Raw genomic sequence first — 12559 nt, 5'->3', positions numbered from 1 at the left:
CAGCTTTTTTGGCAAAGATGTGGCATGTCAAACGTAGGAAATCTTCTTCTCTGAAAATCTCCCTGCCCTCCCATTATAACATGGCGGTGCGCTCAGTGGCGCCCCCTGGTGGCCGACTCACCGATGACGGCCTCCCACTTGCCGTTGGCCTGCGTGACCTCGTAGGCGCAGCGCATCTCGCTGAAGGACACGCCGCCGATGATGAAGACCATGACGCGCGGCCCGGTGCGGTACTCCCCGGGGGTCTTGTTCTTGTGCCAGTGACCGTACCGGGCACTGCCGGGGAGGGGGGCGGGGCGGAGGTCGAAGGTCAAAAGAGGAGAAAGGTTAGCGTTCCCGAAAATTTCGCACAAACGGCAGCTGCTCAGGGGGACCCTGTCAGGGTGCATAAATGCTCCGTGTGCAGGAGAGAGGCATACTCAGGTGTGAGAGACTGTGGTTAGGGTCGTCCTGTTTACTGAGCAGTGACATTTCAGTCACGTGTGTTAAGGATAAATGAAAGTGTTTTCAAAAATAATTTTACTGCTGCAATAGTCAAACGTAATAGTCAAATGACATATGTTCATTTTCAATTCATGGGAAAGGGATATATTAACATGTGTGTATGCGCATGTGTATTCTGTATGTATTTACTGCATGGGCATTTGTGTGTGTAGAGTGCATGTGTATGTAGGATGCGTGTGTGTTAGTGTGCGTCTGTATGTATGTGTGTGTGTGTGTGTGCGTGAGTGCGCGTGTTTGTATGTGTGTGTGTGTATAGGGTGTTTGTGTTCATGCGTGTGTGTGTGTGTGTGTGTGTGTGTGCATGTGTGTGTGTGCGCAGTACCTGACAGCTGTGGTACTGAAGGAAGCAGAGGAGCGGGTGGAGATGTAGGGGTAGTGCTTGGTGTCCAGCTTGTCCTCAATGGCATCCTGCAGCACAGACAGGCTAGTCAGCTCTTTCACAGTACAGACACACAGAGCACCCCAGACAGGCATACCTGGGTCATACACTTCTTTCAAATGCTTTCATAAAATCCCAGATCTGGCTCTCGCAAACTTCCACCAAAATCATCCCCAGATTTAATTTGCTAAAATACACTCTCTCCCTCTCCACCTTCGCTAATGCTGCACATTGGTGGTGGGTGTGGTGAGTTCCCCCTCACTGTAAAGCACTTTGAGCATTTGGAAAGGTGCTATATAAATGCAAGGATATTATTTCAAATGTCAGGTCCCAGAACATTAGCAAGAAAATGCATTACTGACCAAATCATGCAGTCATAAAAAAGAAAAACCTTGTTCCAAGCATTGCTTTTAAAAACGGTCTATCTGCGGGGTTGACTGAGCTGTCATAGACACAGGCAGGCAGAGACAGAGCCGGTGGAACATGTGACGGACCTCCATGATGTCCTTGACCAGGGGGGTCCAGCGGGACAGCTGATAGGTCTGCTCGCTCACGCGCTCCTTACGGTCCAACTTCTTGCCCCGGCGCAGGGTGGACTGCACGGGGAGGGAGAGGCGCGTGATTGGTCGGACAGCTATTTTACACCGCTTTCGGATTGGCCGGTCAGATGGCCCGGCCAATCAAAGAGGCAAGGCTGGACTCCAGACCAGACAGACAGAGAGCCGGTGAGACAGACAGACATAAGGGCAGGACTGAAAGGGGGAGAGTATACGAGCTGGTTGAACAGCCAGGACGTGTGAATATGGAGTACCTGAGCACTGAGTGTTGGAGATGGATAACAAGAAGAAACACATTTAGCTGAAAATCAGACAGACAATGAGATGGAAAGACAGTGGGACAGACAGTTTAGTGGGAAAGAAAGTTCATAGGACAAACAGTTTGTAACAGTCAGAAATGACAACAGATGCATACATACGGACGGACAGACTGTCAGACAGACATACAGACAGACAGGCACACAGACAGACAGACAGACAGACAGGCAGACTGGCAGACAGACAGGCAGACAGACTGGCAAAGAGGCAGGCAGACAGACATACAGACAGACTGGTAGACCGACTGGCTGACAGACAGACAGACAGACAGACAGACGGGCCCTCACGTCTGTGATGATGGGCACGCCCAGGTTGGCCATGTTGGTGATGATCTCGCTGTCCTCCGGGGGGATCTGCGCATGCTGAATCAGCTTGTTCAGATTCTCCTCTGTGATCCCTGCCTCGCAAGGAGGGAGAGAGAGAGAGAGAGAGAGAGAGAGAGAGAGAGAGAGAGACGGGTCACGGTAAAAATTTGCCTCCGCAGCAGTACAGGCAACCTCATTTAATATAACCCACCCCTGAGACATTTCATTTAATCTCCACTTCTTTAATGTACCCCTAGCAGACATATCGATTTCTTTTTCGATGTGGTTCTGCATAGCTTAGTCTAATGCCTTCAGCGTTTGTTTCTGCAAAGCTTTTTGCCATACGCTGAAATGTGTTAGGCCAGTAAAGCAAACCAAACCGAGATGGAGAGGGAGAGAAAGAGAGCACAAGGCAAAAAATATGATCAAAAACCCCGATCAGTTGCGCAAGACAATGCGAACACTGAAAGGGATTCATCTGAACCTACAAAAACAAACAAAAGGAGTTTCTGCAACAGCAGGTGAGGTATAGAACCAGGGTACACCAACCCCTTCCCCCCCCCCATAAAAAAACTGACAAGAGAAAGTCAAACGACGTAATGACAATCAGAGGATAATGGAGCGAATAATGTTTACACACAGGCGTGTGCCCTTGAATGGAGGCAGAGGCAGTCACCTGCGCCAGCCTCTCATGTTACATAAGAGCTGTGAGCTAGAGCACATCAGCTCTGCGTGCGCTGAGATGGCCTCCCAAGGTCCCCTCTGGCACAGCGCTAGGTATTGGCATCGCTGTGAAGGGCAAGACAGGAAATGACACGAGCACGAGCCTGGGCTGATGTCGGCTCGGGGGGGAGGGGCCAGAAGGGCTGTGTAATGACACGTGTGATGCCAGAGGGGACAGCGGGGGCGATTTCGGTGCAAACATGGCACCATTTCAGTGGTTTATTGAATGGGGTTTAACATATATTGTGTAGCATCTGTGGTTTATTATATGGGGTCTGGTATGTATTGTGTAGTGTCTGTGGTTTATTGTATGGGGTGTAGTATGTACTGTATAGCATCTGTGGTTTATTGTATGGGGTGTAGTATGTATTGTGTAGCGTGTGTGGTTTATTGTATGGGGTATAGTATGTACTGTGTAGCGTCTGTGGTTTATTGTATGGGGTGTAGTATGTACTGTATAGCATCTGTGGTTTATTGTATGGGGTGTAGTATGTACTGTCTAGTGTGTGTGGTTTATTGAATGGGGTTTAACTTATATTGTGTAGCGTGTGTGGTTTATTGTATGGGGTGTAGTATGTATTGTGTAGCATCTGTGGTTTATTGTGATGGTGGTGTAGATAGTACTGTTAGTTGGTTTATTGAATGGGGTTGTATGTGTAGCTTGTGGTTTATTGTATGCGGTGTAGTATGTACTGTGTAGGTCTGTGGTTTATTGTATGGGGTGTAGTATGTTATGTGTAGCTGTGTGGTTTATTGTATGGGGTGTAGTATGACGTGTAGGTGTGGTTTTTGTAGGGATGTAGAGACGATAGCATCTGTGTGTAGGTGTCTGACTTGGCCTTTTTAGTTCACAGGAATGGGGACATGACTACCTATGTGTTGATTGCTGTTAGCATCGGTGCCATTGTCCCAGTCTCGGTGTGGGTGGGCTGTGGTGTCGCAGGATGGGGAAATGGCCTCTGGTTTGATTTCTCCCCTCAGCATGTTCCATTGGATCTGAGGGAGAACGACGATCAACAACTCTCTAAGAGGTCAGGGTACATCTCCCATTTCCCCCCCACATTGGCCTAAATAGATTTTGCTGTTGTTTTTTAAAATTTCTTCTGGAAAACACTCACTGTGAAGTTGTGTTTGACACAGCTTCCTGTAATGAGCACTACATAAAATAAACAGCCATTGATTGATTGCAGATAAGGCGGATGACCTGCCTTGGATTCCTGTTCAGCGCCGTGTTTGTGTTGTTATACCTGACCTTGGGGCCTTTGGTCTTCCTTCACTGCGCTGTTTTTCTGAGACCTGTAAAACCTCTTTTAGTGGACGGTGAGAGTTGTGATTGGCTGCGATTCCCCGCACAGGTGTGCTCACCTGCTCCACGCGGCACAGCTTGTCCACGGTCCCCTGGTAGTGCTTCATGCAGTCCTCCGCCAGCTGCAGGTGGGTGGAGTACTGCAGACGCACAGAGAAACACGGGGTCAGCGTCGATGACATCACTGTGACATCAGCACAGCGTCACCTTACTCTGAGCCCCTGAAACATTACACGCCACACACACATAGTATAAGCACACACACCCACACACACACACACATTATATGCACACACACACCCACACACATACACGTTATATGCACACACACGCACACACCCACACACACACACGTTATATGCACACACACATATTATATGCACACGCATGCACACATTCACATGCACACACACACATTATATGCACACAACACACACACACACACACACACATTACATGTGCACACATGCACACACACACACACACAAACACACACACACGCACACATACACACACATACGCACACACACGCGTGCACACACACACACACACGCACACGCACACACGCACACATACACACACACCCACACACACACACGCACACACACTTATCGTAATCTAGCAGGAGTTACCCTTTGTTGTGGCATGCTATCAGAGACCGGTCTCTGACACTAACGAGATCTTCCCCGTAACTGAACTGATCACGTTCAGACGGCCTCGTCGACGTTCTCCATATAAACGAATCAAATTCAGCACGAGAGCACCCGGTGGATAAAAACACAGCGTCGGAGATCAGGTCCAGGATAGGAGGGGATTACTGTATATCTACAGGAGACTATCAGCGTACATAATTAATGAGGAGCCCCCGGGGGGGGCAGTGCGGCCCTCTCATTAGGAACGAAATAAAGCAGAGCCGGAAGCTAACGTTAGCGGTAGCGCCTGTTTGAGCAGCGATCTTCAGACGCGCTCTCTCTCTCTACAGAGAGAATCCCCCAGGTCCCCCGGCGTCTGCCCCAGAACGAACGAACGGCCGCATGCAAGAGCTGTGAGCGTATACGGTTCCAAATGTAAACTCAAATTCGACCCCAAATTTTTAAAAAAAGCTCTACTGCCCCAGTGATTTCCTTTGGAGGGTAAATTTTTCTTTGGCAAGGTGGTTAAATTAAAGGAAAACCACAATAGCATATGCTACGATACGCACATTAAGAGGAACATGTTAGCGAGTCGAGATCTGTACAGCAGGAAAACTAATAAAATTCTGTTTTTGGTTTAGAACAGGAGTTCTCTCACTGATGTTTTTCCATGCCAGTGGAACATAGCAGAGACCTGTTGGCAGCAGCTAGGAAAATTATCAAGTAGATGTGAGAGTGTAATTCAAAATATGAGAGACTTTCCTTCTTCAAGAGATTAGCTCAACCCGGGAAGAATATTTGGAGATGAGAAGAGGCCATTCATTCCAGTGTCTGGAGAGTAATGCCTTGTGTACATTAGACGACTTTCTCCTAACAATGGAGAGTATCTCACATTTAATGACCGTCTCTTCACTGGTTATGTCCATCCTAGGAATGCTAAGGCTACACGCATAGTCACAGGCTACGGTCACACTACATGAGCCATGCGTAATGACTTGTGACTAACTCAAATCAGTTTGATATCCTAGCGAGAGTCCCAGACTAGCTTAAGAACGGGATCAGAACAGCTACGATTGAAAACTGCGATCCCTGGCCGTCTCACATTAAACGACAGGAGGCAGGTGCGCACAGCAATCGTACAAACACTGGGGATTTTCTCAGGATTTTCTCAAGATCATGAAAAAGCTACATTGTGACTAAAAATCCTGCAGTGTATGCTAGGCATAACTAGCACTGTCCCAAGCCTCGTCGTGAGCAAGCCCAAAGTTTCCTGAAGGCCCTCTGCCTGACAAACTTGCATGTAATGAGGTGATGTAATGCAGTGATGCCGGGTGTCATGTGACTTCTCTCACCTTGCTCAGCTCCTTCTGGTACTGTGGCATCTTCTTCAGCATCTGGGACAGGTCTCTCATCGTGGTCTGCAGAGACAAACGGCAGGTAACAGCACAGATTCTCGTCAGCTCCTGCATTCGTTCTGTCCTCTCTGCTCCTTGCTCCATGAAGTCCCAGCTGGTTACGGAAGTTTCCGGTGACATATTACAGTTTATGAATATTCACAAGGCTCCATGCCGAAGGACAGCATCCTTCACTGCTGATATATCCCTTGGCTACGCCCCTTCATGAATATTAATAAGAAGCCTCAAATTAGAATTTTGGTAATGGCAACAGACCTCCTGAAGACCACCTGACTGGCTGTCCACCAATCAGGCGCTGACTGGCCCCTCCCTCCTTCATTTTAACACAGACTGCAGAGGCGCAGTTCACCTTCGGGGACCTTCAGAGCCACCTGTGCAGCGACCACAGGCAGCAGGCTTCACAGGGACCCTACGAGGGCCACACCGTACCCACCTTCTCTCCCGTGTTCATCCTTTTGCTCGCAGAGAAGTCCTTCAGTGAGCGAGTCACCTCCCTTTGAGTATGAGAAGGAAAAATGAGAGAGAGAGAGAGAGAGAGAGAAATGATTCATTTTAAAACAGTGCTTAATCATCTCCATCACGCTTTTCCTCCCAATTTGGTATCCTCAAATTCATTTCCAGGCCCCTACTCAAAGCTGCACTGCCCTCCATCACAAGTGCAGACAGGCATGTGCTTCTTCACAAAGTGCAGTCCTCCAGCTGAGCTGCGCAGTCACTACGGCAGAAGCAGAAACCTCATGCGCAGATGGCGCAGCTAGACTGCAAGCAGCTGATTGGCCAGAGGTCGCTCCTGCCCAATAAGACGAGGGCAATCTGGCCAGCTAAAACCCTCTCTCCCTGGGAGATGGCACAGCCCATCATACACGCTATGGCTGCTTGTCAGCTAACACGCTAACCGTGACTCACAAAGATTGGTGGACAGTATCTGTGCGCAGGCGACGCTGTAAGGCTGCCAGCTACACTGCCGCTGCCATGGTCAGGATTTTACACCAGACCGTAGACCAGATTCACACACCGGAAAACTAGCCACCTAGCGTCCTCCAAGAGACACACACTATTTAGATTTTGGGGATGGCTACAACAACAATACAAAATCTATATCATAAAAAACAACGTATCCCCCCAAAGATTCAGCAAATCCAGGGGAGGGACTTCTGAGGGATGGCCATTCAGCCACGCCCCTGGGACCCAGCCACGCCCCAAAACTGCAGAACGGAAGGGGGGGGGGTCACTCACTGGGACACCTCGGCGATGTGCTTGTGCCGCAGCGCCACCCACAGGTCGTCGTCCTCGTGCAGCAGCACCTCCTTCTCGCGCGAGTCCCCCATGCCGCTGGTCTCGTACCTGCGACGCGCGCACGCGGACACGTTCGTTAACGTCAGAATCAGGAAAAGCTACACCGCCGTTCGGCTTCGTTAAAAGAGCCGTGTCTCAGTGTCGTGTAAGACTGAGAAACGGATATTTGATACCCAGTACATGCAACACCAGAAAAAGGCACCTGCCCATCTATCTATATATACACATTAAGTGGACTGATTTGAGGGCTAACAGCTTTTAGACAGAAGCTGTTTAAACATTTAAAGCACCTATATTTGGTGCTAGGTAACTTTCTATGCACAGATTTAAGGTAAATTCCATTTTTATACAGTCATTTAAAGGAAACAAAATTAAATCCATTCATTGGAAAAACACTCACAGACCCCACAGACTATCAATCCCAAAAACCCAGTAGGTTTTTTGAAATGTTTTTACAAAATTCCAAGTCCATTGCTTTCAAGTAGTGATTGTTACATCAGCTTTAAAATTTTAAGTCAAGAACATTCCAATCTTTTTTGTGAATGTGAGCCCATTTTTAAATTATTCATTTAATTCAAATTCATTTACAGAACTGACTGCATTGAAACGGAACTGCCCCCCCCCAGCCCTGGTCCTGAGGACCCAACAGGAGGATGAAAGGGTGAGACACAACAGGAGGATGAAAGGGTGAGACAGAACAGGAGGATGAAAGGGTGAGACACAACAGGAGGATGAAAGGGTGAGACAGAACAGGAAATGACACGGTACTTGTAGACGTCGTTCTCGATGGGCAGCAGGTCGTAGCCCATGGCCTGGAAGGTGAGCTCGTGCAGGACGGGGGAGACGGGATCGAAAGCCCGGTCCAGGATGATGAGCTGAGAGCGAGCTTTGTCTGGCCCCTGAGGAAGAGGAGGGCAGGAAGTCGGGATCACACCGCATTAAGCTCATTTATGCTCTCTAAAGTCCCTCGTCCCACTACTGAATTCGGGTTTCAGATATTTTGCACCTTATAGTTGGAACAATCTGCAAAACAATTTTAAACTTGACAAATTAATTTCAATTGTGGACTTTAAACATGCAATTCATGACTCTGTGACCGAAGTATGCTCCTGCTTTTAACCTCTTCTGCACTTTTAATTATTGTTACACCTCTGTCTCATTCCCCATTTGATGTTTGTACATTTTGTTAGGTGTAAGTCTTGTTGGGTAACTTTGTGTTTCACGACAGGTCCCCCTTGCAGAAAAGATTTCAATCTCAATGGGGTCTTCCTGGTGAAATAATGGTTAAATAAAATATGCACCCCCCTGTGGGGCTGGAGGCCACAGCGAGCACTGGGACCGGAGGGTGGGCGTGGCTAAGACTGAAACCCAAACCCAGTGTTTTAGTGGAATGAGCCACCCGTCAGTCCCATGTGCCTACTCTTCCAATGTTCCTCCAATTCCACAGGCTTTCGTTCAGTAAAAAGATATATTCTTTTGAAAGTCACAAACTATTAAAGAAAAATCTAAAACATATAAAGAACAATCAATCACAGCATATCACCACAATCCCTTCCTCCCTCCCTCCCTCACCTCGCCCATGGTGGGGTCGTCAGCCTTGTACGCGTCCAGTTTGTCCTGCACCAGCTGAGCCAGGGTGGCGTTGTCTTTGTACTCCCTGCAGAGAGGAGCACAGGCCGAGAACCAGGGAGAGGGAGAGAGAGAGAGAGAGAGAGAGAGAGAGAGAGAAGGGAGGACATGACAGAGGGGAGAAAGAGGAAGAGAGAAAGAGAGAGAAATTAGGAGAGAGGTAGAGAGAGAGCGAGGGAGAAAGGCAATGGGGTAAGACAGATAGAAATAGGAGGAGGGAGAGAATAGAAGTGCGTTACGCACAGTACATTAAATCTGTAAAAAAACAAAATAAAAAACCCTAAAACAGACTGTGCACTAAAACAGACCGCGTAGGCTTTCACAAGGTCACAGTAACCGGAGCAGGCGTCGAACCACCAACGGCGTGCGGCGTGGTGGGCTGCTCGTGTAACCACGGCAACCCGCGTGGGAACAGGCAGAGAGGCTAGACCCCGGGGAGGCGGAGAGAGGCCAATCCGAGACAGCGCAAGAGTGAGTCGGTGAGCGAGTCGGTGTGGCGCCCCCTGTGGCTCACCCCCGGTAGCGCACGGCGGGGTACTCCTTCAGCGTGGCGCACAGGGTGGCCAGCTGCTCGGCCAGCCGCTCCATCACCGGGTTCTTCAGCTGGGTCTTGTGGGGGCTGTAGAAGCTCTGGAAGGCGTCCGGATTGTCCAGAGAGAACACCTGTGTGCAGAGGTGCATTGTGGGTTGTGGGAGAGGTGGCGTTACGGACAGTATAAATGTAGAAGGAGGAGGAGGAGGAGGAGAGGGAGAACAATGGGCGCTAGACAGCTGAAACACTAAGGGCCTGGTTTACTAAAATCTTTTAGCACACGCGGAACCAATAACATGACGACTGATTGGTCCCGGTATTTGTTTTGCACCAATCACTGGTTGCGGTATTAGTTTTGCGTGTGCTAAAAGGTTGTCCTCGTGCTAAAGGTCTTAGTGAATCAGACCCTTGATGTGATTTACAGTGACTGGCGGTTAACAAAATGGAGGCACAAACTGAAGAGAAATATGTGGTCTGGGCGCATGAAGCAGGATCTAATGGGCAGTGAGAGGGTTGCTGAAAATCAGCATGAGTGGCCTGGCTCCAGCATATCCTGTTGTGTACAAATACAGGTAAACACACAGGATGACAGGGGTACATTTTTTGTTTTATGTTTCTATGCCGTCCACGTGGTTGTGAACAGATCTGTCTTAAGGGGCCGGCTGTGCTCTTTACTGTGTGGGAAAATGCACTATGACAGCTATGGTTCACCGGCCTCCCCCTCTCCCACCATCTTTCAGTCTTTATTACTATCTATCTCTCTTTCCTTCCCTCTCTCTGTCTAGTGCTCTTTTTCCTTCTCCCGCCATCTTTCACTCTATATCACTATCTATCTCTTTCCCTCCCTGTCTGTGTCTAGAGCTCTCTTTCCCTGTCCCACCATCTTTCAGTCTATATTACAATCTATCTCTCCTTCCCTCCCTCTCTTACCCTTCTGCTCCACCCGCCCTCGAACAATCTGGAATTCTCCTTCACTATTTATCTCTCCTCTATCATATCACTTCTCTTTTTCTCTATCACTCCCTCTCTTCCCCTACAGCCCTGCCCATTTCTGTGCCCCCGCCCATATGTGCAAGGTCATGTGACTGTCCTTCTGGCATGCAGATGGTTTCCTCTTATCATCCAGGCCCTCTCTTTTCAGCCTCCTATTGGCTGCCAGGGACACGTGATGCATCACCAGCCAATGACGTCAAAGATCTGGGGCGGGAGCGAGCCGGGACCCAGCGAGAGGGAGCATCTCCCCAGAAGCAAACCCTCTTCATTCTTGTGAATTAACCACTGAGGACAGCAGCAAGGGATTGTGGGTCGGGCAGTACACCGACTCAGAGATCGTCGGCAGAGTGCGTTCGAGCACTGAGTCAGCACTTCGTGGAAACTGTTACGGCTATGAAGAAACGTACATCTTTCATTCCACTCTCTATTCCTTCTCTTTCTCCCACTCTCTCTTCCTTTTATTCCACTCTATTCCCTCTCTTTCTCCCACTCTCTTCCTTCTCTTACTAAGTCTAATGAAAATATTCTCCACTGCTCTTTTCTTCTCTTCTTATCAGTACTCCTCTCTGTCTCTCAATTCAATTTATCATTTCAAATCAATTCATTTCGCTTTATAGGCATGAAATGCAGTTAGCAAATGTGAATATATCATTGTGTTTCATTGGTACTGTGAAACTAAACAAGAATATACTTATTTACAAGTATACATAATCTATCTCTGTCTCTGTCTCCCTCTCGCTCTCTCTCTCTCTCTCCATTTCTCCCTGTTCTACTTTCCCCTACACTGGAGGCCGGGGGGAAGGGGGATGGGGGCGGTGCGTGAGGGTCTCAGTGTGAGATAAAGGCGGGGGTGTGTGTGTGGGGGGGGGGTTGGGTCTCGGGGTGAGGTGCAGGCGGGGGGGGGGGGGTGTGTGTGGTGTGCGGGGATGGGGGGTGGTGGTGCGTAGGGGCCTCAGGGTGAGGTGATGGCGGGGGGCTGACCTGTGACTCATAGGGCAGGAAGGCGATGTTGATCTCAGTCAGGGTCTTGATGGTTTTGGAGGCGCGGCTTTTCACCAGTTCGCTGAAGAGGGGGTCGGGGCAAGCTGAGAAGCACCAAATAACCCCACCCCCTCAGTTAAGAGACACGTCAGCTCAGACTCATGCAATCCATCACCACAACATACTCCCATCACCACTTATTCCCATCATATGACACATTCTATAGTATTTTGCATTGCACTTCAGAATGACAGTAGCTACGCTTTTATTTTTGCAGTAGGACATCTTACGCTGTCTTACGCTGCATTTGGTCTCTCCGTATTTGGACTCATGATGTTTCATAAGCTGCTCACTCATTTGAACCAATCACTGTTTCATTTTTAATTTATTCAAACTGATCTTAATGACTGGCAGCATGGAGTAGCTCCACCCATTCTGGAGTTCTTAAAGCTCCCATCCGTAGTCACGCTATTATGGGACTAATGCAATGCGATAGGACTGCTGCACGTGCCAGTTTCATAGATAAACATGATTTACGCCCCCCATGCCATCATTATAGTGGATTCACAGAAATCACATCTTTACCACAAAAAATGAATGACACTTTCAATGTGTACAAATGTGAACTAGCAGAGGCAGCCATTATATATACTGTTTATAGTGTTTGGGGTTGAGATTAAAATATATATATTGAGTATTTTTGCATACATTATATTTCTGTATTGCTTTAAAACCCCAATAATATCCTGGGTATATTTGGGCCAGACTAATAGTTTCACTGGTGCTAATAAGTAAACAGAACACAAGGGTTAAACTGCACCTTCTGAACGAGGCACTTGGAGATGGAACCAAATTGTTGGCATGTTACAGCTTTTCTCAGAGGTAACTGGTAAAGTCAATAATGCCTAGTTCACATTAAAAACTGTGACAACAGCCATAATGAGACTGATGAATTAAATAACAGTTTCCATGGCAACATGCTATTGAGT

General features: G+C 48.3%; 1 protein-coding gene across 1 annotated transcript in view; it reads right to left on the bottom strand.

The window, feature by feature from the left end:
* The window catches only part of stxbp1a (syntaxin binding protein 1a), a 45013-nt gene that overhangs the window by 8723 nt on the left and 23731 nt on the right, over window positions 1-12559 (bottom strand). Inside the window, exons 6-17 of the mRNA XM_064307054.1 lie at window positions 11571-11674; window positions 9579-9727; window positions 9008-9092; window positions 8204-8334; window positions 7376-7483; window positions 6573-6633; window positions 6077-6142; window positions 4128-4232; window positions 2046-2234; window positions 1378-1479; window positions 827-912; window positions 122-276 (exon numbers count right to left, since the gene is read on the bottom strand). Coding sequence (XP_064163124.1) covers window positions 122-276; window positions 827-912; window positions 1378-1479; window positions 2046-2234; window positions 4128-4232; window positions 6077-6142; window positions 6573-6633; window positions 7376-7483; window positions 8204-8334; window positions 9008-9092; window positions 9579-9727; window positions 11571-11674 — 1341 coding nt within the window. The remainder of the gene's footprint in view (window positions 1-121; window positions 277-826; window positions 913-1377; window positions 1480-2045; window positions 2235-4127; window positions 4233-6076; window positions 6143-6572; window positions 6634-7375; window positions 7484-8203; window positions 8335-9007; window positions 9093-9578; window positions 9728-11570; window positions 11675-12559) is intronic.

The sequence above is a fragment of the Anguilla rostrata genome, chromosome 14, assembly GCF_018555375.3.
Source record: "Anguilla rostrata isolate EN2019 chromosome 14, ASM1855537v3, whole genome shotgun sequence".
NCBI lineage: Eukaryota > Metazoa > Chordata > Actinopteri > Anguilliformes > Anguillidae > Anguilla > Anguilla rostrata.
This window is presented reverse-complemented; position numbering and strand designations above follow the sequence as displayed.